This window comes from Podarcis tiliguerta (assembly GCF_965153285.1).
Source record: "Podarcis tiliguerta genome assembly, chromosome: 17".
In the NCBI taxonomy this organism is placed as follows: domain Eukaryota; kingdom Metazoa; phylum Chordata; class Lepidosauria; order Squamata; family Lacertidae; genus Podarcis; species Podarcis tiliguerta.
This window is the reverse complement of record NC_139550.1, coordinates 5,117,393-5,140,577: the sequence shown is the minus strand read 5'-3', so window position 1 is coordinate 5,140,577 and position 23,185 is coordinate 5,117,393. Positions and strand designations below refer to the sequence as shown.

At 44.1% G+C, this 23,185-nt stretch overlaps 2 protein-coding genes and 1 long non-coding RNA gene across 6 annotated transcripts; 2 read left to right on the top strand and 1 right to left on the bottom strand.

Moving 5' to 3' along the window:
* Window positions 1-288: 288 nt before the first annotated feature.
* NANS (N-acetylneuraminate synthase) lies at window positions 289-13,508 on the bottom strand. 4 transcript variants are annotated; one of them, XM_083420382.1, is made up of 7 exons: window positions 13,447-13,508; window positions 9,319-9,422; window positions 6,096-6,311; window positions 5,790-5,889; window positions 4,245-4,399; window positions 3,651-3,917; window positions 289-2,046 (listed from the first exon to the last, which is right to left on the bottom strand). In XM_083420382.1, the coding sequence occupies exons 2-7, from the start codon at window positions 9,367-9,369 to the stop codon at window positions 1,837-1,839; spliced, it is 999 nt and encodes a 332-aa protein (XP_083276508.1). In that variant the 5' UTR covers window positions 9,370-9,422; window positions 13,447-13,508; the 3' UTR covers window positions 289-1,836. The 4 variants fall into 4 exon arrangements, with proteins under 4 accessions (XP_083276508.1, XP_083276507.1, XP_083276509.1 ...); XM_083420381.1 differs by lacking the exons at window positions 9,319-9,422; window positions 13,447-13,508 and adding an exon at window positions 8,066-8,340; XM_083420383.1 differs by lacking the exons at window positions 9,319-9,422; window positions 13,447-13,508 and adding an exon at window positions 7,815-7,955.
* On the top strand, window positions 8,447-17,592 carry LOC310667955. The gene is made up of 3 exons (XR_014506479.1): window positions 8,447-9,270; window positions 9,774-9,841; window positions 15,677-17,592. It is a non-coding gene; the product is annotated as an uncharacterized lncRNA (long non-coding RNA).
* On the top strand, window positions 13,594-15,532 carry CCIN (calicin). The gene has a single exon (XM_083420068.1). The coding sequence runs from the start codon at window positions 13,691-13,693 to the stop codon at window positions 15,461-15,463; it is 1,773 nt and encodes a 590-aa protein (XP_083276194.1). The 5' UTR covers window positions 13,594-13,690; the 3' UTR covers window positions 15,464-15,532.
* Window positions 17,593-23,185: the final 5,593 nt, after the last annotated feature.

Here is a 23,185-nt window from a genome sequence, read left to right as displayed (position 1 = left end):
TGCCTTATTTGGAAGTTCTGGTGATGGTTCAAAAATTCCTGCCACTGCTCGCTTTGTATACTATTCCGGCCACAGTCCTTGCCTAGCTATGTGTTGTCCATGGCCCTGGTCACTGTGAATTAAAACCCATCATTTCAGGCTACAGTGATGGCACATTTTTAGCAAGTGACACTCTGCCAGCATGACTTTTAGAAGTCAAAAGACCACAGGAGCCATTGGTAGTTCATCCCTTCTGCAACCTAAAAAACCCCAAGATTTCCCCATAAAAACAAACTGGCAGAGAAGAAGTAACTTTGCCCAAGTTTTATTGTCCATTTAAAATAAAAATTTAAAAACCCACCAGTCATTATTTTGTCATTGTTTAACTCAATCATTAACAGCAAAATCATGATTCAGACAAGTCCTGTGCAGACATTTGATCAGAACAGAGTGAGGGATCAGGATTGTGCTGACTCTCTTTCCCCTGCCTTCCAAGCTCCTGTGACACCCACAGCCTGGGACAGAACTTTTGCAGAACAGCCTAGGGCCGAGTCATGCCATCCAGTTTCCTGGATTTTGTGACAGTGCAGTCTACATAAATCAGGCCTTATGTGCAAACAATCCATCCAAATGTGATGCCCAGTGCAGAAGGAAGCAGGAGTGATGCAAGTGAGCTGGTGAAATCCCAATACCACAACCTATGCATGGGGATTATGCTTAAAGCAAATTGAGCTCAAGTAAAAAAAAAAAACCTTTATTTTAAGTGAAACAGATTCCTTCTTATCAATAATAATAACAATAATTTATTATCAAGCTAAGGCAGAAGTGTGCAAGCCCCATTGCCTAACAGAAACCTTTCTAGATTCATTACAATGAATCTTGAATAGTCATGATCTGGAAAACCTTGAAAGTCTGGCACTCCAACCTTAAGCATGCTTGCTCAGTAGTGCACCCACCCAAGTGTAGTGGGATTTTCCTTCCAAATAAATACATGACTGCAACCGTTAGTTTTCTCTCACAGAGCTCCATGTTACTAGCCTTCATGGGGTGGAGATAGGTAGAAATGTTAAAGTCTACTAAATGCTCATGAATCTGAGCGGCAGCCCGATTTTAGACACATGATTTCTCCTGCTATGCTATCTTATAGGCTCTCCTGTCAGATGAATTGTTTCCTTTATCACTGCTGTCCCAAATTATATCCTAGAACTTCTACACTGCCTTAATTCTCCCAAAATTTGAATAGCTAAAATTGAAGGCACACAGCACACCTAGGCCCCAAAGATTTGTTTTGAGAAGTTTACACACCTAGTTGACTGCAGCAACCATGTGCAGCTTGTATACATTCAGTTTTCCCTCTGCCATTCTTTGTGATGGGACAAGGAGAAAACTTAAGATCAAGGGCACAGAGCAGATTCTTGTACAGTTTATATCTTGGAGGTATTGCAAGTCACATAGCAACGTCTCGTTCTGAATTCTGAAAACATTACAAAAGGCCTGGAACACGTATGTCTTGTTAAATACGCATTCACAAAAATTTAGAAGCATTCATTTGTTGGCGCTGATCCTGCCCACACAAATACATATTTTTCCAAAGCCCTCACTACCTTTCAGAAAAGTTTCTCTGGGTGGGTTACTGTGTCATGGCTTAGCAAAAAGCTTTCAGCAATAAAGAGAAACTAAGGATTCTTCAAGAAGTACTACATTGAATTGTATTGATATTTTAGCCGACCCACAAGAAAAAAATCACGTTGCGGTTCCCTTCCCCAAAACCCTTCATTTGAACTTCAGCACATTCTGGTTTTAGTATGTTACGCACAGTGCTTCTTCCCAAGGTTCCATTAAAAAAAGAGTCACAAATTAGCATTTCACTTTTTTCACATGGTTTTCGATGGCATCTTCGACGATGGTTTCATCTTCACCAATATTTATCCTGACCTTCTTGCCAACCAAGTCAAAGATGTCTTCTGGCGGGTATCCTTTGGGTTCCCCCACTTTTACCGTGAGCATATCCAGCGTAAGTGTGGTACCTTCAGGAATCCGGACTTTGGCCACTACAGACTTTCCCAACTACAGAAAGAGAAGTAGAAGGAGGTTATGTCTTGGGGTGGCGAGCCTGCGCTCTAGGTGCAGCTCCCAAGTGGTACACGCAGCAGCAGTTTGGGACACAGCTGCTCAGCAGCAGAGGGCTCATAGGTCTATGGCACAGGGCATGGTGTGCCTCCTGGTTGCCTGTCTTGTACTTGGGAGTGGATGCCGAGACTATATTACACCGGTCCTGAAAGACCTTCATTGGCTCCCAGTATGTTTCTGAGCACAATTCAAAGAGTTGGTGCTAACATTTAAAGCTCTAAACAGCCCTGGCCCAGTATTCCTGAAGGAGCATCTCCACCCTGGACACTGAGCTCCAGCTCCAAGGGCCTTCTGGCGGTTCCCTCACTGCGAGAAATGAAGTTACAGGGAACCAGACAGAGGGCCTTCTTGGTAGTGGCGCCTGCCCTGTGGAATGCCCTCCCATCAGATGTCAAGGAAATAGACAACTCTCTGACTTTTAGAAGACATCTGAAGGGAGCACTGTTAAGGGAAGTTTTTAATGTTTGATGTTTTAATATTCTGTTGGGAGCTGCTCAGAGTGGCTGGAGAAGAGGAGGTTAAGGGGTGATATGATAGCCATGTTCAAATATATAAAAGGATGTCACATAGAGGAGGGAGAAAGGTTTTCTGCGGCTCCAGAGAAGCGGACACGGAGCAATGGATCCAAACTACAAGAAAGAAGATTCCACCTAAACATTAGGAAGAACTTCCTGACAGTAAGAGCTGTTCGACAGTGGAATTTGCTACCAAGGAGTGTGGTGGAGTCTCCTTCTTTGGATGTCTTTAAGCAGAGGCTTGACAACCATATGTCAGGAGTGCTCTGATGGTGTTTCCTGCTTGGCAGGGGGTTGGACTCGATGGCCCTAGTGGTCTCTTCCAACTCTATGATTCTATAAATAAATCATCATCATCATTGTACTATGCTGCTATTTCCCCCCCTGATCTGGAAACAAGAGGTAAAAGAATAAGGGAGGCGTATATGCACTGCATCTAATACAGCCTTTGACAACTCAGTGACAGGGCATCTGCTTTTCGTGCAGAAGGTCACAGGTTCAATCCCAAGCAGCTCCAGTTACGTCTTACAGGGCCTATATTAAACACCCTTTAAATGCTCTCTCTGCTGCTCTCTTTTCAACCCATACCAAAAATACTGTATCTAAAAATACCTGCAACTAGAATTGAAGCTCTGGGGCCGCCAGGAGGCTGGAGGATGTATGGAGAAAGCAGCTGCTGCGCTACCCCACGAATCAGCTGATAGGCAGAGCAGCTGAGCCATGTAAACAAAGCACTGCTGCGCCTCCAGCTTCTTTCGGGCTTCCTCCACCCCCCTCAGGCTTTGGGGACTCTCCAGCTCTCCCCCACCATTCTTTAATTATTTCCTGGCAGCACATGCATATGTGGTCATGCGGGACTCAATTGCACATTAGTGGGGTTTCTTACAGTGGCAGGCAAGCGCTACAAAGCAATCTCTGTATTACCTTACTAGGATGGATGTGTATGAATACTGCTGCCACCGTCAGTAACCCAAGGTTAAGCAATCCAGAATAAGCGGGTCTTGCAGCACTCAATAATAAATTTACCTTTTCATTGCAAGCCACTTCACAGGACAGGAGCCGCTTGACTGGGGACCCCATGGCTTTCTCCACCATCCGGATGCTTCTCACTAGTTCCGCCAGTTCTTTTGGCTCCAGGGATGCTTGATGATCACTGCCTTTCCAGGTTTTGTCCAGTGTAATGTGGCGCTCGAGGACTTTTGCACCCATGGCAACTGCTGCAATGGAAATGGCTATCCCAGTCTCATGACCAGAGTAGCCAATAGGAATATCTGGGAAGATGGACTGATATTCCTAGAAGGATAGAAAAGTTGATGGTAAATACAAAGAAGAGGACAGTTCACCACCAACATTAGCTGTTACAAAATGCTATGAAATTTAGTTGTGCTTTATGTGCAACTTTCTTTGGCCAGAGTTTAGCACAGTCAAGGAGCTCTTAAGTCTGCTGAAGAAGAAGAAAAGGAATGAGGTTTAGGAAAATTAATTCTGTGCTGGGCTCTCCTTAGAGTTGGAGCAAATTCCAAACTGCACTTGATCTGTTGTCTTGCTCAATTCATTGGTTCAGAAGGAAAACAAGGCACCTTAGGAAAATTGCCATGCCTTCCACCCCACCTCACTGACCGTTATGACACGAAGGTTGACATCTTCAGGCTGAAGAGGGTAAGCACTGGTGCACTGGAGAAAACAGAAGTTCGGGTTAATGGCTTTCACCAGCTTGTAAACTTGTTGCATTGTGTTCATTGACTGCATCCCGCTCGAAATCACCATCGGGCGACCTAGAAGGGAAGGTCACCGAGAGCGTTTTGTAACTCCAACATTCTGTCTCCTACAGCTACATTATACAAACTGGTCAATTACTTGACAATTAGTTTTTATCTGCCTATAAACTGGATGGATTGATGCCAACCCACTTATTCATAGCCCACCTATGCCATTTCTGCAGCTGGTGCACACAAATTAATTTGTCTCTAGGCCTTTACTTGGTTCTCAGGACTCCACCCAAGCCATACCCACCTCCAGAACACAACCCTCACTGGCCCTCCTTGATATCCTGAGTGCTTTTTGCTTAGCTGGAATGTGTCCTTTAACTGGTATAAAGCCTAAGGGTCGGCAGAATTCATTGATTCTGCCTGTAAATTTCATCCACTTTGGCCATAAGGGGGAAAGTTGCAGCCATTTTTATATTCCCCATTTAATAAATGGGGAACACAGTTTTGTTTCATACAAAGCACCCCAGAACCCAGAGTAGATTTAAAGTGGAGGGAGCACAGAGCAACTTAGAGACAGGTCAGCTGTTTAAAACACAGATAAACAACAAATCTTGGGGCCTATACACCCTCCCTATTTATAGGCCGCCTTTCTGAGCAAAGCTCCTCCAAGGGACTTATATGATTTAAAAAACCCTGAAATGCAACAGAATACAAAATAATTTCTACAGATACCTCAATACTAAAAAAAGCTAGATAAACTAATAAACCAGTCCAGAACATAAAATCCAGTTTTGTACTTCACAGATAGGTATATAAAATGTTGTGTAAGCAACCTGAAACATATCTGCAGAGTCTTTCTAAGAGACTAGAGTGCAGTGATCCTCCAGAAGTTGACAGACAATTAATTCCAGAGTTGTGAGGCCACCACTGAAAAGTCCCTCTTCCTCATAGGAGGTAAGGACCAAACTATGACTACAGTTGAAAATGGCAGTCCTCCTCTACCCATCCATCATTAACGGGAGTGTGGGAGAAGAATGTAGAAGATTTCTACCAGACATTAAGGATGCAGATGAAAGAACTATTGTCATTTTTTATGCTAGCTGATATTTACAATTGTATCTAATTTGGATATACAGTTCTACCTCCGCTTACGTATCCCTCCAGTTACATAAATTTTGAGATATGTAAGCGGCAAACCCAGAAGTATATTTCCAGGTTTTTGCCACGTGCGCATGTGCAGAATCACTTTACTGCTGTGCGTGCATGCACAGAAGTGGTCTCTCTGGTTGCGGAAACCTCGGGATCCGGCCAGACCTCTGGAACAGATCCCATCCACAACTCGTACCACTGTAATAAGGCAGGGTGCTCTATCAAATTCATACATTCTCTCATTAGATGTGGTACCATTAGGAGAGTAGAAACAGTAGCTATATTAAGCGAGTTATTAGCACATCACCTTTTTTGGCTGTCTTTTCCAGGTATGGGAAATTGTTAGTGTCTCCTGATCCGACTTTAAAAAATGGAACATCCAGATCATGCAGAAACTCTACAGCCATCTGTGAAGAAATACTTTTTTTAAAAAAACAACACAAAGATTCCTAACATTAACATTCTACCCATCAAATAAAGACACTCTAGCTGGATGAATCTGCCTCCTTTTCCAGAAACATACAGCAGAACAGCGCACGACTATGCTCATACACAAGGAATTTCAGATGTGGCAGCTCCTTCTTAAAACAAAACCAATATCTATCTCACTTACTTCATCCATGCCTGATGCTGTGAAGAAAATGCCAATCTCCTTTGCATATCGCTGCAACTCTCGATACTGATCATGGCTGAACTCCAGGTGGCGCTTGTGCTCTCCATAAGTTTTCCCCCAAGAGTGTTTGGAAGTGTATGGCCTCTCCAAGGCTCGCTTATTGAATTTGTGCTCTAGTTCACTTTTCTGAAATTTGGCACAATCTGCTCCGCATTCCTACAAAGACACAAACATTACAATAGTTCTTAAAGGTCACTGAACATGCCCATCTCAGTCCTGTGCATGCACACCGCTTGAACTGACCATGCCAATGCAATTTTAAAACATATTGAAGTGTCCTTTCTGAGACACCTCAAGGACATAGGCTACATACACACCATTTAAAGACTTTTGGGACCGGAGATTACCTCTCACACAGTTACAGTTCCCAGCACTCTTAACACAGTTCCTAGGATTCTTTTGGGGGAAATAATCTGCCTTAATGAATGGTGTGTACGCAACCTAGTAAGTTTACTGTGGAATAAGTTCTGTGGACTTTGTCAGATGTACACTGCGCTAAACAGCCACTGAAACAAAGGAAAGGTCAGCAAATAGACTCCTCTTTCTATTTCAGATTAGGCTCTTGCAGACTAACGAACCCAACTGATGAACCATTTAAGGTCAACGATGGTACCAGTTCCCAATTCTAATCACATAGGAATTCAATGTTGTGCTTTTCTGATCATTCCATCAGCGCATCCTCCAACAGGACGCATTATAACAGAACTTTAGCTCCATATGCAAGGGCTGTAGCTCAGTGATATAGTTGAATGGCTGACAAGGGAACTAAGCCCAGATGCCACTACAGAAGAATGGCTCTATATTCTGCCTCCACAACTGGAAGAAGTAATACTTCTGGATACCAGTGGCTGGAATCCACAGTAGGGGGAAATGCTCTGGTCCTACTTGCCAGTTTCACACAGGAACCTGGTCTGAACATCCTGTGAGAACAGGATGTTGAACAAAATGGGCCACTGGCCTCATTCAGCAGGCTCATCTTACGCTCTTGTTTCTCAGCCAAATCTCACAGGATTGACGCTCACAATGTCAGTTGGGTCTGATGAAACCCTGAGCTCCTTGGAAGGAAGGATAAGGTGGAAATATCATAAAACGATCTCAGGAGGGTTTTTTTTAAAGAGCTAAAATCCAAGTGCCCCTTGATAACTGGTTTGTGGTTTACAATCTCCCAATTCTCATCATTTACACATTACCTTTACAAACCTTAAGTGCCAAACATCCCCCATCACCCTTTCCCACTCCAAACTTTTCTCCCTCTCAGACCTCTTGAACATTGATGAGGGGCTTGACGGACCACATAACAGTTTTCCCTTTCTGTGGCAACAACTGCAACGTCCTCTACTAGATGCCGCATGATTTCTAATTCTCTTTTTTAACTGAGGTGCTGTGGTGCAGCTGCATGAGGCTCATGGGTCACTGGACCACAGTTTGTGACTGTTATTACGACTATTTTATCATTATGTTGTCTATTATTATGCTCTCTAAAGGTAAAGGGACCCCTGACCGTTGGGTCCAGTCCCGCACAATTCCTGTTTATGTTGCAATCATAATGTCTGTAAATTATGTTCCTAACGTTGTGCAGCACCCCAAGATGTTTGGTTAAAGGGTGGTAATATAAATCAAATAAGAATAAAATTCTTGACAGCTCCCATTTTTATTTGCCTGACAGTCCCCCACCTGACAGTAAGTTGCTTCCCTGAGTGTCATTAATTAGCCATTATTGTTTGGTTATCTCCCCTCTCCCACATGCAGCTTCTATCCACGATACCCGAGAAAACACCAAGAGCAGGCAGCAACCCGCCGGCCACTCTGCTCCCATTCCCCATCCTCCCGCCTCTCGCCCCTCAGCCCAACTGACCCAGCCTCGACACCCACCACTTTGCCACCCCCCTTGGCCACGCCCACCTCCCCACCTTAGCCACTCGGATCATCCGCTTGGCGGTCTCCAGGTCCCCCTGATGGTTCTGGCCAATCTCCGCGATAATGAAGCAGGGGTGGTCCCCGCCGATTGGCCGGCCCGGGCACAGTTCGAACTGCAGCGGCATCGCGGCGACCGTTGGTTGAGCGGTGGGGGGGGGGGGGCGGATGGAGAGCGCAGAAAAACGGCAAGCGCGCGCGCTCAATACACGAACCCAACAGGCAGAGACGGTTCCTCGGCTTCTGCCGTCACGCGTGCGTAGAGGCGGAGGAAGCATGCGCCACGTATCCGCCAATGACAGCGGGGACAGTCGGCGCCCGCCCCCCACCTCCACGTCCAATCGCACGAATCCTATCCGAGGCAGCCCAGCCAATCGAAGTCCGACACAGCTACTGGCATAAGCCGGGTGGTGGCAGGCTTGCTCTGCGGCAGCAACGTTGGGACTCTAGGGGGCGTTGAACTACAACTCCCGTCATTCCTAGCTAGCGTAGCCCGCAGCTAGGGATGATGGGAGTTGTAGTTGAAGAACAGCTGGCTGCTCTACAGCCTTGGCCCGGAGGCACAAGGAAGAGGAAGCTTGCCCAGTCCCGAAAATGGCCCTTTGAGGGCGAGGGCTCTTGGTTAGCCGTGACTCATGAGGGCTGTACTAGGCTAACGCCCTTTTGAAGACTATTTTCCTGACAGGTGCCAAATACCTCATTGATTAGGCTCATGGCATGGAGTTTTTATGGGTGGGAGCAGTTGTCGTTGCCCTTCTCGGCCTTCAAAGCTTTATTGCTTTACAATAAAGAGCAAACGCCAGAATATGCCAATCCCCAATCACGTTTACTCGGAAATAATTCCTGTTTACTGCTAAAACAGCATCCCAGACAACCCCTTCTTATGCATATTAATGTCCAGTTCAGGCATGCAGACGACTGCAGCCCCACCTTGGCAATACCAGGCGTACTTACTCGGAAGAAGCCTAATAATAATAATAATAATATTTTTTTATTTATACCCCGCCCATCTGGCTGGGTTTCCCCAGCCACTCTGGGCGGCTTCCAACAAAACACTAAAATACAATAACCTATTAAACATTAAAAGCTTCCGGGCATATTGACTGTCTTCAGGTCTATGTACACCCGCATGGAAGTGGCTGCGCAATTTCTTAACGGCATCTACTCAAGTCCTATTGAATTCAGTGGGGTTTATTCCCAGGTAAGCGCATTGCAGGCCTTATTTTCTTTGGAACCGCATAGGACTTACTTCTGAGTGACTGGAAAACAGCAGTGCATAATTCCGCTTGGTCAACCACATTGTGATTTCTGGAGTTGGGTAACTCACTAAGTGCCGCACCCATTTCCTCTGGCCTGAGAAGAGAATGGGCACACAAACTCACGAAGATTTCTATATCCTTCATACTTAAAGCTGGTGTGGAAAGCACATAATCTCTTTGTTGCTATTACCATTCTCAAAATCACTGGGGGGGGGGGGACGGGACACGAGGAAATGTCAGTGTTTGGAAATAACCTCTAGACTACCTGACATTTCAGGTGTGGTGGGAGAGGAAGTTTGCAGGTGTCATATTTGTTTGGGTATATAATAGGGTTGTGAAACTATTCAAGCATTGTATTTTTTATTTTATTTTAAGTTCACCTTGTATTGAGTTTTAGAACCATACGCATGGAAATGCAAACTTTTCCTTTTCCTTTCCTCTCCAGGCTTATCCCTCCTGTCTGCAACTCAACCATACAGTTTACAGTTACACAGCAGAGAAATAAAGTTTCTGGTATATATTATACAGTTGAGTATATTGTATTTAAGTGGAAACTACAACAAAATGTTGCAATATATCTTCATTCCCTAACAGGAATTCTACTGTTTAGGGTTCCAGTGAGCCTCCTTTAGTCTGGAATACTAAATATGAGGGGCTTAAGAAAGCCAATTCACCCTCTATAGTTTTCCATTTTTATTTCCCAATTGATGCTCAAATTCCTTATCTATTTGGGCTTCAAGGAGTTAACCCCTTTTACCTGCTTTTTTAAAGCTACAGTTCTCCCACACATGCTGATACCTCTCTCTTGTTTCAGCTCCATTTATGTTGGCACATGCCACTGAGCTTGCTTGATGATTGATAACTTTACCACCCGATAAGGCACAATACTGCTAACAAGAAAGGTGTAACGTTCCAACAAGCTACCCCACATAAAAAAAAAAAATCTTCCCATTTGTTGCTGCTTACAAATCTTCCTGTCATGCACCACTTATTTTGCCTCCTGTAACGTTCAGGTGAAACATCAAAGCTCTACCTGTCAGTGGCAGAAACCAGGTGTTGCTATTTGAAGGTGTGGGAACAAACAATGTTTAAGAACAAGCTTCAGAGTCAATACAGAACAATTATTGTAGCCTGCTATGTCACCTGGGATGAGCTTCATGTGCCAGAGACAACCTGTTTGAGTTGCATAGGTGTGGTAATATTTGACCAGATAGAGTTACAGCAATTTAATACCACAAGGGGCTTTAGAACTGCAAACCTAAATATATTTATCAGGCTGTAAATTTACCTAAAGTCAATTGCACTTCATTTTAAGCTGTCCGTGATTAACCCTGGGAGGCAGGTTAGGCTGAGAGACTGACTGGTCTGTGAGCTTCATGGTCAAGTGGGACTGGAACTGTGGTCTCCCAGTTTCTAGTCCCAATCAAGCTATTCTATAAGCCTCACCACCTACAGAGTTCTGCAGAGCTCACAGTTATGAATGACAGTGAAGCAGTGCCAGTAAAAAGTTGCCTGTTCCTGTCTTTCTGGCATTAAAGTGATGGGAAGTTTCACCAACCACATTTGTGTGTGGTAGACATGAAAAGCATAGAAGCAACGTAAGGTTTTTTTTAAGTGGCAGTCTTAACTTGAATGTGTTAAACAGAAGCAGATTGAGATGGCTTAGCAGTGGGGTGAAAAGAGGCAAAGGCAAAGCTCCTTTATCCGGAATAATTTCACAGCTTTTATCATGCATGCAAATCAAGTTGCACACCTTTCAAAATGTTCTCTTTCATAGAAGAGTACAGGAGCCTTTTTCTCATTTGCATCTGTTCATCTTTCTTCCAGTTTTCTTCAATAATATGATCATGATTTTTTTTAGAGTTTAAGATGGTATTCTAAATCTCTGTACCTGAAGTAGGGTTGCTAATAAGTTTATTTTTACACTAACGTTTGCTCCTGTACCTTTTTAATGACATCTTGATTTACAGTTAGCAAATGCTAACATTTATTTCTAAGCTGTTTAAGCTTAACTTGCTGACTTTTACAGATCAAGCTGCTATTAAATACACAGGAGCAACACCATTCTTTTTCTGGTCAGTTGTCAGTGCTATCCTATGATAATACCTATATTCCAAACAGAATTGCACTCTGTCCCTTTTATGCAAATATCAAACACTGTTATTAATTGCCCAATTGTTAAAGGGCAGATTACACAGTTGTGACAAGAAACTGAGAACATCTGGAGGATGAGTCAACCACGCTTCCTCCTACAGCATTTTTAATTCAGCCTTCAGGGAAACTAGAAGCTGAGGCACTGCCTAGAGCATAAAGCAAAAAGAAGTTGTTTCAGAGAAAGAGAAAATGTCGAGGTTGTAATGCTATGCACACTTTACAGGGAGTCAATCCCATCCAAATTAAGATGATGTGTATTACTTTCCAAGTAATCATGCATCAGATCAGCTGCATATAATGATCTATATGGAAAAAGGTAACCAAAATAATCAAAGGATTATAGCCCCTCTCCTGCTGGGATCATTAAATGCTGGGGGCCTTTTAGGTTAGAAAAAGACAACTGTGAAATAGTAATATGGTGTTTATAACATTTGAATGGTAAAGTGTCACAAGACACTTAGCACCTTCTTGTATAGATTTGGGGCACAGGCATGAGGAGACTGAGGGATGCGGGTGGCACTGTGGCCTAAACTACTGAGCCTAGGGCTTGCAGATTGGAAGTTTGATGGTTCGAATCCCTGCGACGGGGTGAGCTCCCGTTGGTCGGTCCCTGCTCCTGCCAGCCTAGCAGTTTAAAAGCATGTCAAAGTGCAAGTAGATAAATAGGTACGGCTCCTGCAGGAAGGTAAACGGCATTTCCGTGTGCTGCTCTGGTTTCGCCAGAATCAGCGTCATGCTGGCCACATGACCAGGAAAAACTGTCTGCGGACAAACGTTGGTTCCCTCTGCTAGTAAAGTGAGATGAGCGCCGCAACCCCAGAGTCGTTCACGACTGGACTTAACTGTCAGGGGTCCTTTACCTTTTCTTTAATGAGGATAGTGCAGAACTGTGGCCCGGAGTGGCTGACCAGGTTTCTGAAGAGATGGGTCTAGCATTGTCTCCCAGGGCCAGGCAACACCTCAGCTTGTGGGAACAGCTGTGCTCATCTTGACAGACCGTGTGCTATACATTTTTTGCTAACAAAGCTTGCTGGGTGGGTATAAATAGTTGTTGGGATATTTTCTTTCCTTACTTCTCCCCACTGCTGGGCGTCACTTTAGTTTTCAATAAGGAGAAGAGACTTAAGGAAGGGGGGGAGAGATTTTTTTTCTTTTCATTTTTACCCACTCCCCAAAGCCAAACTATAAAGTCATGCTTAAAGTATGGTTTGCAGTATCAACAGCCGCTGAGAATTCCATGAGAATTAATAGGGTTGCAAAGCAAATAAACTCGAGCCTTGACAAGTGTATCTTGTACAGTTAATTGTATATAACATTAGTTCACCAGTGACCCAAAGTGGATCATATATTAAATGCATACGGACACTTCCAGGGTATCCAATTTTTCTTAAAATAGCAACCATGGCAGTGGCGATGGAGGAATCAGAATCATGGCATGTGGGAAGAGAGTTAGAGAGTTAAACCTTAAGCACCCACAGTTCTTATCAGCCCCCCTATGGTTGCTATTTAAATAAGAAAATCATACATATTGAACATAGAATCTTGTTTGGCCCTCTTTGTGAAAAACCAGTGAGCAGGCCGTTAAGCACAAGCAAAGCAACACTCCTTCACAGTCCAATGGCACCCCTGTTGCTGGTTCACCTTACCACAAGCCAACTCTTACTATCCATTTTAAGGCCTTTCTCTAAATCCTATGTATGACTTGCTGAAACAAAGTCATATTAGTGGAATGTTTGCCCTATCAAGCCATTATCAAAATACAGATACCCAAATTTGGTTCCACTTGGGGAACAGAATGCTCTGTTATTTAGATCATACACGGTGGAACCTAATAAATTAAGTGGGAATGTATTCTTATTTGACATCACCACAGCATTTAACTATAACCTAACATTTCCTTGGGAAGACTCTAACACGTTACCTTTCAATACAAACACTAGATAGTATAGGTGAAGCCACCTCACCTCCAATCAATGGAACCTCTTTCTTTCTGGATCGGGTTTAGCTGAAGTGAGACTGATATTCTCTCGGTACAAAAGGGACAATTTGAAAAGACTCTTGTCAACACATGTCACAGATAATTGTGACCTAGCAGCTTTATTTGATGACATCACTCCTTGTACCCAGAGTAGGGTCTTCAACAACTGGGCAAAGAGTCCTCTACGCTTATACCATCTTCCTTAATTCCAGACAAGCCTGGCCCCAAAAATGAGGATGCAGTTTACAGAAAAGAACCACAACAGTTTTATGATGCAGGCCCTCAACAAACAGAGAAAGAACCGGGAGTTTTGTGATGTGGCCCTCAGTGTGGACCAGAAAGTCTTCTATGCCCACCTCAATGTTTTAGCAGCCATGTCCTCCCATATTAGGAATCTGATATCCAGCAATGACATGAAAGCGGATGATGAGCTCTTTATTATCATTGATGCCAAGTTCCTGAGCTCTGAGTTGGTGGAGCAATTGCTCGACTACTTCTATACTGGGAAGATTGTAATTTCTGAGAAGAACGTGGAGGACCTGCTGAAGGGAGCCAAGTATTTCAGTTCCCCATCTCTAAGGAGCCACTGTTCTGACTTCCTCCTTAGGTCCCTTAAGAAGAACAACTGCCTCTACTACATGCTCCTGGCCACCTCATATGATATGAAAGATGTGGCAAATGCTGCTTATGATGGTATACGAGACAACTTCAACTACTGGGCAGGCCCTGGCATAACGGACTTTATGCACTGCCCCCCTAACGTCTTCAGCAGGCTCCTTAAGGATGAACATCTTCATGTACAGAACGAGGACCAGACTCTCTCAACCCTCCTCCAGTGGGTGAAATACAGAAAGGCTGAAAGGGAGAAATATTTTAAGAAGTATTTTACCTACATTCATTTATCCGCTGTCTCCACCAGTATGCTTCTGTCCACTTGCCGGGAAGTGTTACTCTTTGCAGACCACACTGGTCCCCTGTCCCGGATAGAGAGCACTTTGAGTGATCGTAAAAAGGGCAATCCTCAAAGCCTGATGCTTCAACAAAGGAAAGGGGCGTTAATGGACTCTGTGGTGATCTTAGGAGGGCAAAAAGAGCAGGGCAAGTTCAACAGTGGGGTTTTCGCTTATATCATTGGAGAGAACATCTGGCTAAAGCTGACAGAGATGCCTTACAAAGCAGCTGCTCTCAGTGCAACATCGCTAGGGAGATACATTTATGTTTCTGGAGGAACAACAGAGCAGATCTCTGGCTTGAAAACAGCTTGGAAGTATGATATAGATACTAACTCCTGGATCAAACTTCCGGACCTGCCTATAGGTTTGGTCTTCCACACCATGGTGACTTGTGGGGGGGCAGTGTACTCTGTAGGAGGAAGCACGGCCCCAAGGAAGTACATTTCAAGTATCTACAAGTACGACGAAGGGAAAGAGAAGTGGATTCTTGCTGGAAAGATGAGTATTCCTATGGATGCAACTGCATTGATCACCAAGGGAGACAAGACTATTTACATTGTGACAGGAAGGTGCTTGGTGAATGGGCGCTTCTCCCGAGTAGGTGTGCTGGACTGCTTTGACACTCAGACTAAGAATGTGGTGCAGTACATCACGTTTCCCATTCAGTTCAATCACAAGCCCTTGCTGTCCTTTCCTCAGGAGAATGTCTTGAGCATACAGAGCCACAAAGAGAGTCTGGAAATAAACCTGCAGAAGATCAAAATGAGCAAATCCACAAAACTTGTCCCACTCTTGCCGAATAACTACAGCTTGGATCTTTCACATGCAGTGTGCTCAATTGGGGATAACAAGGTGTTTGTGTGTGGTGGCCTGATCTGCCCAGGTGACACACGCCCAGAGGAGTATGCCATCAACCGGCATGCATATATGTTAGATCAAAGTCTAGGGGAATGGAGGATTTTGGCTCAGCCTCCAGAAGCTCTGGATTGCCCTGCTTGCTGTATAGCTAAGTTGCCATGCAAGATTCTCCAAAAAACTGTAGTCAATTAATAAGGGAAGACAAAAACAAACCAGAATTTCTAGCAATAAAGAATGACTGAATTGTAAATCACAGGTAAACACCAGGTTTCTTCCCTTCGTCTCTTTATCATGTACTTTGTTCAGCAGTGTAACTAGGGTGGGCAGAACCAACCAAGACAGGGGCACAAATGGGTCATGTATTGATAGTTTAAAAGGTAAGATTGTGTCATGTTTTCTTTTCAGCATGGAATACTTAAGCATGTTTACAAAATGGTAGATGGAAAGCCAGAATCCAGCTTGCTCTGAGGCCAGCAGGCCAGCCCGAGAGCCACCATTGCAGTTCCTCCTTGGGCTTTGTGCCTGGAGCCTAAGGACCTCTAGCTACTGACTGCCACCAGCTGGGGAGAAAAGCAAAGAAATGTGATGTTGGATTGCAGCGACCAGCACAGCAGCTTCTGGGAAGAAACACTCATCTGACCAGTGGGACTTTGGAATTGCAGCAGCAACAGCTTTTAAAGTTCACAACTATTCTTAACTATCTTGCTGCTGGTTTTTCGGGTGGCAGCAGCAACAGAGAATTAGGGGCCTAAAAATGACTAGTTATGACACTGGCGTATATGGTTCTGTAGCACTAAGGCAGCCTGTGCTCTGTATATAACCAGGGTTGGGTGCCTGTCTGCTTGTTCTCTCGCCTGCTTCTTACCCCTTAGGAAGCACAGTCTACTTCCTGAGGAACTAGAAAACGCACAGAATTTTAAAGAGGAAGAGATGTTACTCTCACTAATGCAACGTTATGATTCTTTGATCTTGTGACTCCAATGCGAGTTTGCTGACAAAACCTTAAAGAAGGCCTAAGCCCTGCTTTAGATTCCATCTTTGTTACCGGATGGACACAGTTGGAAAAAATAAAAGCCCTCTGCTGCCAGTTCTCTTCCTGAAGCAGCTCTTTTGACATTTACAAATTGCCTCTGGACCTCAAAGGAAGAAAATGGGTGTTATCAGTGCCATAGACTTCAATTGGTTTAATAGTAATGATCTTACCCATAGGGCCCCCTGATCAGAACTGGGACCATTCTGCACCCCTGTGAACTTTTTGCTTCACAGAAGGAAAGCTGCTATTGGTGTTCATTATAGTCTTCCCTCCTGGGGCAAACAGAAGGGTATGTGCAGTTCTCATCCCGTGGTGCAGAAAAGGGGTTTAACCCACGTGTCACGTTCCAAATCCTGATTGAGGGCCCTGTAATGGGTTTTGTGTAATGGTTAGTGTGTTGGACTATGATTTGGAACACCAGAGTTGGAATCCCCACTCAGACAGGAAGCTAATTGGGTGACTTTGGGCCAGTCACTGTCTCTCCACTTAACCTACCTCACAGGGTTGTTGTGAGGATAAAACTGGGATAAGAGAACCATGCTTACTATTTTGAGATCCTTGGATGGAAAGGCGGTACACAAATGTCATCAATCAATAAAACAAACAAATGTTATAAGCAATCATAGATTTGACATTTAGTTTGCGTGCCTGGCTGCTATGAAAAATGAGAGCAGCATAGCAGGTTTAAAAGGAAGGGGGAAAGGCACAAACTTCCCACTTTTTAGCAATGGATGCTGGTCCACTGAGGTTACTAAGGCACAAACCTCCCTAGGAAAATGGCAAGCATCTTTTCCTCTTCAAAACCACTCTTTCCTGACCCCTCCCCCCATTTTATACTTCCTTGACCATACAGGGACACATCTGACAATCTCCTATTCTCTGGCCGATCAGCTCTCTGCATCGCTCAGCCAATCCTAATCCAAAAGTATGGCTATGGCAAAGAGGTGCTTCCCATGTGTCTCTAAGCAGGAAAAGCCATGTGACTGGTTGGATTGCAGGAAATTTAGCCCTAGCAGAAAGACTCTTATTCCATCTGTTATGATGGGGCCTGTCCAGCACAGTCACCAGAGCAGATATGGGAGGGGTCAGCAATCCTTCCAAAACAGCCCTATGTGCTAGCATTAGCCCATGCTTTCCCTGAAGGCCAGAGAAGCATCAGGAAATACTTCCTCATTTGAGGAGCATTTTGTTTGTTTGTTTGTTTGCTGAGTTCAGTATTGTTTTGTGACTTTGCTAGAAAGAGCAAGGAAGCAACAGCAAGTCTCTTTCAATAAATGAATTTACTTAATCATTTTGCATTTTGCATTTATCTTTCTGGGAGGCAAAATAGTGGGTGGCTTCTGTATAAATTGCAACAAACTATTAATAATTTCTCTATATTCATTCATTAAAAGCTGCTGTTACAGAAGCAGCTGACAGGGCAGTGCAGGGCAGATAAGGTAGATTTGAACTGTGTGTAATTACAGAGTATTTTCCAGAGTATTTCCAGAAAAGGTGTGTGGATCTGCTTCCAAGCAGCCCTTCCCCTAGCAGGGTATATATCTTGAATGCACAGGAATTGGGGGGGGGGGGGATGCTGTCATTATTTGAATTTGTCTTGTGAATTTGTCAATGAATTTCTAAAATGACAAATTTGGGCTCTGTGCCTGTTTGAATATGACTTGACTCTACATCCTTTCCCAAACCTGGGAGATAGTATCCCAAATCTTGAAAAATATCTGAGGCTGATTATGATTAGTCTGGTGTAATGACTCTGCACATGAGCAGAGACTTCACATTGTCAGGACTGAGCCATACACTGCAAATATGTTCAGCTGTGCCCTGGCTTGAATGAAACAACCTCTCTTTTTGGATAAATTACCACTTTGGATAATGAATACTGTAATTAAAATGATTTTGGGGGAAGGAAAGCTTTATGCAGCTGGACACACATTTTCCTCACATTTGTGTACAGGCAATAATCATTTAAGGCACATCCAAATGATGCACAATCATGCATGTGCACATTGTGCCGACCCATGAAGTAGGCAGAAAAGGGGCTGAACAGGCTTACACACACTTTGCCCATGGGTGGAGGAAGGGGGGTGCAGTGGGGGTGGGCTGCCCCGGGTGTCATCACTGAGGGGGGTGAGAAAATGCCGGGCGGCACTCACCGCGGGGCCTGCTGTGCGCCCGAGCCACGCGGCTCTCCTGGAAGTGACAGGGTGGCTTGGGCGCCCACCGCCTCCCTGCTGCCCCAAATGGTCCGCTCGCTGCCTCACCCTCAGCTGTAGGGTGGCTGAGTGGGAGGAGACAGGCAGACTCCTCGGAGGCCTTGCAGAGCGTCCTGCCCTGGCTGGCCTCACCCTGTGGGCAACTGGCCCCGCCCCCAGGCACAGGGCATGCATGCCACCCCAGGCGCCCAATCGGCTTGCTCCGCCGCTGACTTTACCAACACAAGCGGGGGTCAGGAATGCAACTCCTGTGCAAAATGGTTGCTGGTGTGTAGGGTTTTGGCAATATGTTTTTGGCAACAGATGTGTAGGTGTAACTCATACATGAATTTGCTATGCACAATGGCTTAATTTCCAAATAGGAGGTATGGAGTCCATCTTGTCTGAAAATCATACTTTGGCCGTGGAAGCTCTTTCCCTGTCCATAGGTGTGTGTATAATAATTGATTTTTACTTTTATTTTAGAGAGAGGAGACAATGGCACTCTGCACATGCCAAATGGCTCACTTTCCTAAATAAGTTCTGTACGAGTCCTATTGTGATGAAAACAGCAAGGTTAAAAATTGCAGCCCTACCATGTCAAATTGCTACCAGTTGCCACAGCCTTTCAGTGTTCCTTCCTTGGCTAAAATGACATATGCAGTGTCCCTAACCCATTTTTATTTTTAACCCAGCTGCCTCAGAGGCTGCAATCTTAAGCAAAGTGTGTGTGTTGGGAGGGTGTGTGTGGCTGCATAGCTTAACTCTTTCTCTTCCTGTAGCCATTTACCCCATGCTCAAAATCCCCCTGTAGGAGCTTTTCTTCCTAAGCAAGGATGGGGGAAAATATATATCCATTCTCCATCCCACCCCCCAAAATCAGCAGGAGCCCCATAGCCCTGTCTCTGCTTCCTAACTCTCAGAAATACCAGTCAAGGCCTCTCTTAGAAGCATGCTTCACTGCAGGTTGCTAAGGGTTAATCTGCCCTTGTTTTTCCTCTTGATTAGCTTAGGCTGAGGGCATTTCACAGAGGGAGCTGCACTGAACCCTCTGTTCAGTTCTTGGTCTCTCACAATCCATACATTCTTGAGCATATCTTTAGTACAAGGCTATTTGGATAAGTCTCATTTTTAAAGTTTCCCAGAAGTCCGAAAATCCTGGCGTACAGCAACTGCAAAAAGATTGCTCAAGAATTCAAGGTCCTAGCTAGCTGTCCTTCACAACACCAATCAATCATTTTATTTGTATGCCGTCTTCCCAAAGTTAAAACCATGCTCAAGGTAGCTTATAACATATAAAAAATACATAACTACAAACATAACAAAAGTAGTCATAAACCATAAACAAAACATCAAAACACACACAACCAAATTGAACCATTTCCACATAAATCATAAGATCCAATATAAAGATCCAAAAAATTGACAGCAACAACCCCCACCAAACGGCCCCCCTAAACAATACCCCAGCTCCTTTAATAATCTTTAAGGCATGTATGTTGCTAGGACTTAAGGTTACCAGACGTCCCCGTTTCCCGGGGACAGTCCCCGGATGTATAAATCAGTCCCCATACAAAATCCATTGAAGATAAAAAGTGTCCCTGGATTCATTGAAAAAAATCTCGTAACCTTATGCTAGGTGCTGCACATGGTTAAAATCCAGGTCTTGCTAGCAGGTTTGCGATCTAATATTTGAATCAGCTCATTGGGTTCATCAGATAACAGGCTGTATACACATTACTGGCTTAAAAGCACAGCTAGGTTATTTTTTTGCTCAATTTGGATAGAAGCTGGTTTTGAGGGGAAACTCATCAAATATTTTGTGCAGTATTTCATAAGAAACAACAGGATAGACATGGACCGTAGCTAACGTCATGTGCACACCGCTTCCCAAACCAGCAGTGAGAACGCACTAGATGCATAGTAAACAGGAGTGTGTACAAATCCTCCATATCATTTAAGTGGGCCTGAACCCAAGGTTGGCTGCAATCCTAAACACATTTAAATGCTGTAATCCAGGACTTTTGAATTTAATTAGATTTAGGTATAGGATTATGAGGTCTGGCTTTTAGGCTGTAGCTGTATTCCACTAAACAATAAAAATGGAGAGCAAAGACTTTGTTTATCCCTAGGATGACCACTTATTTTATTGAAAAAATACAGCCCCCAGAAGCCCATGAGAGGTAGTTGCATGCAATTTGGAGAAATCTGGCAAGGTGGAAGACAGAAAAAACCCTGATTAGTCAGGAGCAGAGTCAGATAGTAGGTCATGGATTATGGGTACACTGCAGCTTGTCAGTGAGAGACAACCAGAAATAATCCTTGCCTGAAGTACAACCTGGACGTGGGTGCCATGAAAGCTATGTAATATATTAACAATTGGAAAAACAACATTGTATCCAGTATTATTTCAATTTGGAATATATTCCCCACCCCCTAAGGTGGTAGACAATCAGCTTGCTCAAAAGCCCTGATATGTAGCTTTGCACGCCAAACAAAAGACCCATTTCCTCCCTGCTTGCATTTTTTTTCACAGGTGAAGACATTCATTTACTAGAGTATCCCTAATTATTAATGCCACTCACCACTGTTCTTTAGCTACATTTTAACTGGACTTTTGTCTTTTAATAGAGTGCTTCTGCACAGGAAGTTTTTAGGTGCTTCCCTGACACTTTGCAGGTTTTCTTAACAGAAAAGTGACTTGTAAATACACAAAGTAAAGACTAAATATATCCACACAGAGACAAACATATTAAACGAGGTAGCTGTGTACTCCATGGTTGTTCTGCCTTACTCAGATGAATTGAGGAGCAGAAATTACACCAAATCTAGCTCTATAAAGAGGAATATGTTGTCTCCTGCTGCCCCTTCCTGCAATTGCAATAGAGGTGAAAAAAGGTTGTTGTGCGTGGATGTCTGGGGAAGAGAGTTGTACTTTTGAGCAGGCCATGGGGTTGCATATGAAGTCTAGGGCACTGGCCCACTAGATCTTCCATTCCAACAAAACTAGTTGCCAACCAAGGGACTAGGATGACTCTGGCTGCAGTAACGCTTTGGAAGTTGAGCAACCAAGCTTACAATTACACACATTTCCAGAGAACTATAACAGACAGCGGAACCAGTTGTCCTTTAGAAGGAAGGGAAATGAGAAACGATAAAGCTTGTCAGCGGAACTGGCTGACGTAAAGTTCTGTGCAACTATCTTAAGACCATCTTGCTCCAGTAAGGATTCATAATAAATAAAGGGCTTTTTTCCCAGCCTTTTTCCTGTGCTTTTAACAGCCTGCTATGCAAATATCTATCAGGCCACACTTTCATAATTCTAGTTTACATGCCAGTCAAAACTTCACCTGCTTTGTTTCTGCATCTCAAGTAACTGTAAAAAGTGCAGAGGCAATGCAAGTTAAACAGACGGCAACCCCAAGAAAATGGATTGCAGGCCTGGAGTTTTACATTAAAAGAAGTAACCATTTAATAATAGTTGTGAAAGGGGGAAAACTGGTAGGAGAGGAGAAATGCTAAGACAGAAATCCTAAACACACATATACATGAGAGAAAGCCCAACAGAATTAAACGTATTTTACTTCCAAGTATATATGCATTGGACATGGGTGGCGCTGTGGGTAAAAGCCTCAGCGCCTAGGGCTTGCCGATCGAAAGGTTGGCGGTTCGAATCCCCGCGGCGGGGTGCGCTCCCATCGTTCGGTCCCAGCGCCTGCCAACCTAGCAGTTCGAAAGCACTCTCGGGTGCAAGTAGATAAATAGGGACCGCTTACTAGCGGGAAGGTAAATGGCGTTTCTGTGTGCGGCTCTGGCTCGCCAGAGCAGCGATGTCACGCTGGCCACGTGTCTCTGGACAGCGCTGGCTCCCGGCCTCTTGAGTGAGATGGGCACACAACCCTAGAGTCTGTCAAGACTGGCCCGTACGGGCAGGGGTACCTTTACCTTTTATATATGCATAAGACCTATTAAGGACACTATCTTCTCTTTTTAAAAACTTGAGTATTCAATATGTAAAAACAATGCTGTTTGGAAAGGCACTTTCAAAAAATTAAATGCATATCAATTTCATGAGAATCTCACTTCCCAGATAAAAGTTCCTAAAGGGCTTCAGGCATGAAAAGGGAAAGTATGCTAGGCAACATGGGCACTATTTAATGGGGCAGGGATGAGGAACCCATGGCCCTGTAGATAACCATGATTCCCATTATAATTTCAACATGAGATTCTTAATCTCAGAGTTGTGGGTTTGAGTCCCGCATTGGGACTCAACTTAAAATGATTTTTCATATTTTAGGGAGCAGGCTAGCAGGCGGAGCCCATTACTTACATCACAGGAGCCTACACAACACAAAACACTGTTGCTGTATGTAGGTTTTATTTTATTTGTTTTTTATCTTACATTTTTGGAAATGTGCATCCAGGTTTTTTTCCCTTTAAATTTTTTTGGGGCCCCCAAGAGTGGGGGCCTAAGCTACAGCTTGTTTAGCTTATCCGTAAATCAGGCAAGACCAGGCCAGGATTTTAAGATTTGCTCGCCGTCCCATTGCCAGATTGTCACTTGGGGAGCGATGACATATACATTTTGCCCTCGAGCTTTCTGAACGGTGACTTATTTACTTATTTACTGCTCCGCCCGCTACAACTGCGTCTCAATTTTATCTAGTTTTCGGGGGGGGGGGAAACGCC

Excerpts from the sequence above, each read along its gene's own strand:
- NANS (XM_083420381.1), bottom strand. The coding sequence starts at position 8,197 with ATGCCGCTGCAGTTCGAACTGTGCCCGGGCCGGCCAATCGGCGGGGAC. Across the intron at positions 6,312-8,065 it reads GGATGATCCGAGTGGCTAAG|GAATGCGGAGCAGATTGTGC; the intron begins GTGGGGAGGTGG and ends GTGTCTTTGTAG. Across the intron at positions 2,047-3,650 it reads AAGTGGCTTGCAATGAAAAG|TTGGGAAAGTCTGTAGTGGC; the intron begins GTAAATTTATTA and ends CTCTTTCTGTAG.
- CCIN (XM_083420068.1), top strand. The coding sequence starts at position 13,691 with ATGAGGATGCAGTTTACAGAAAAGAACCACAACAGTTTTATGATGCAG.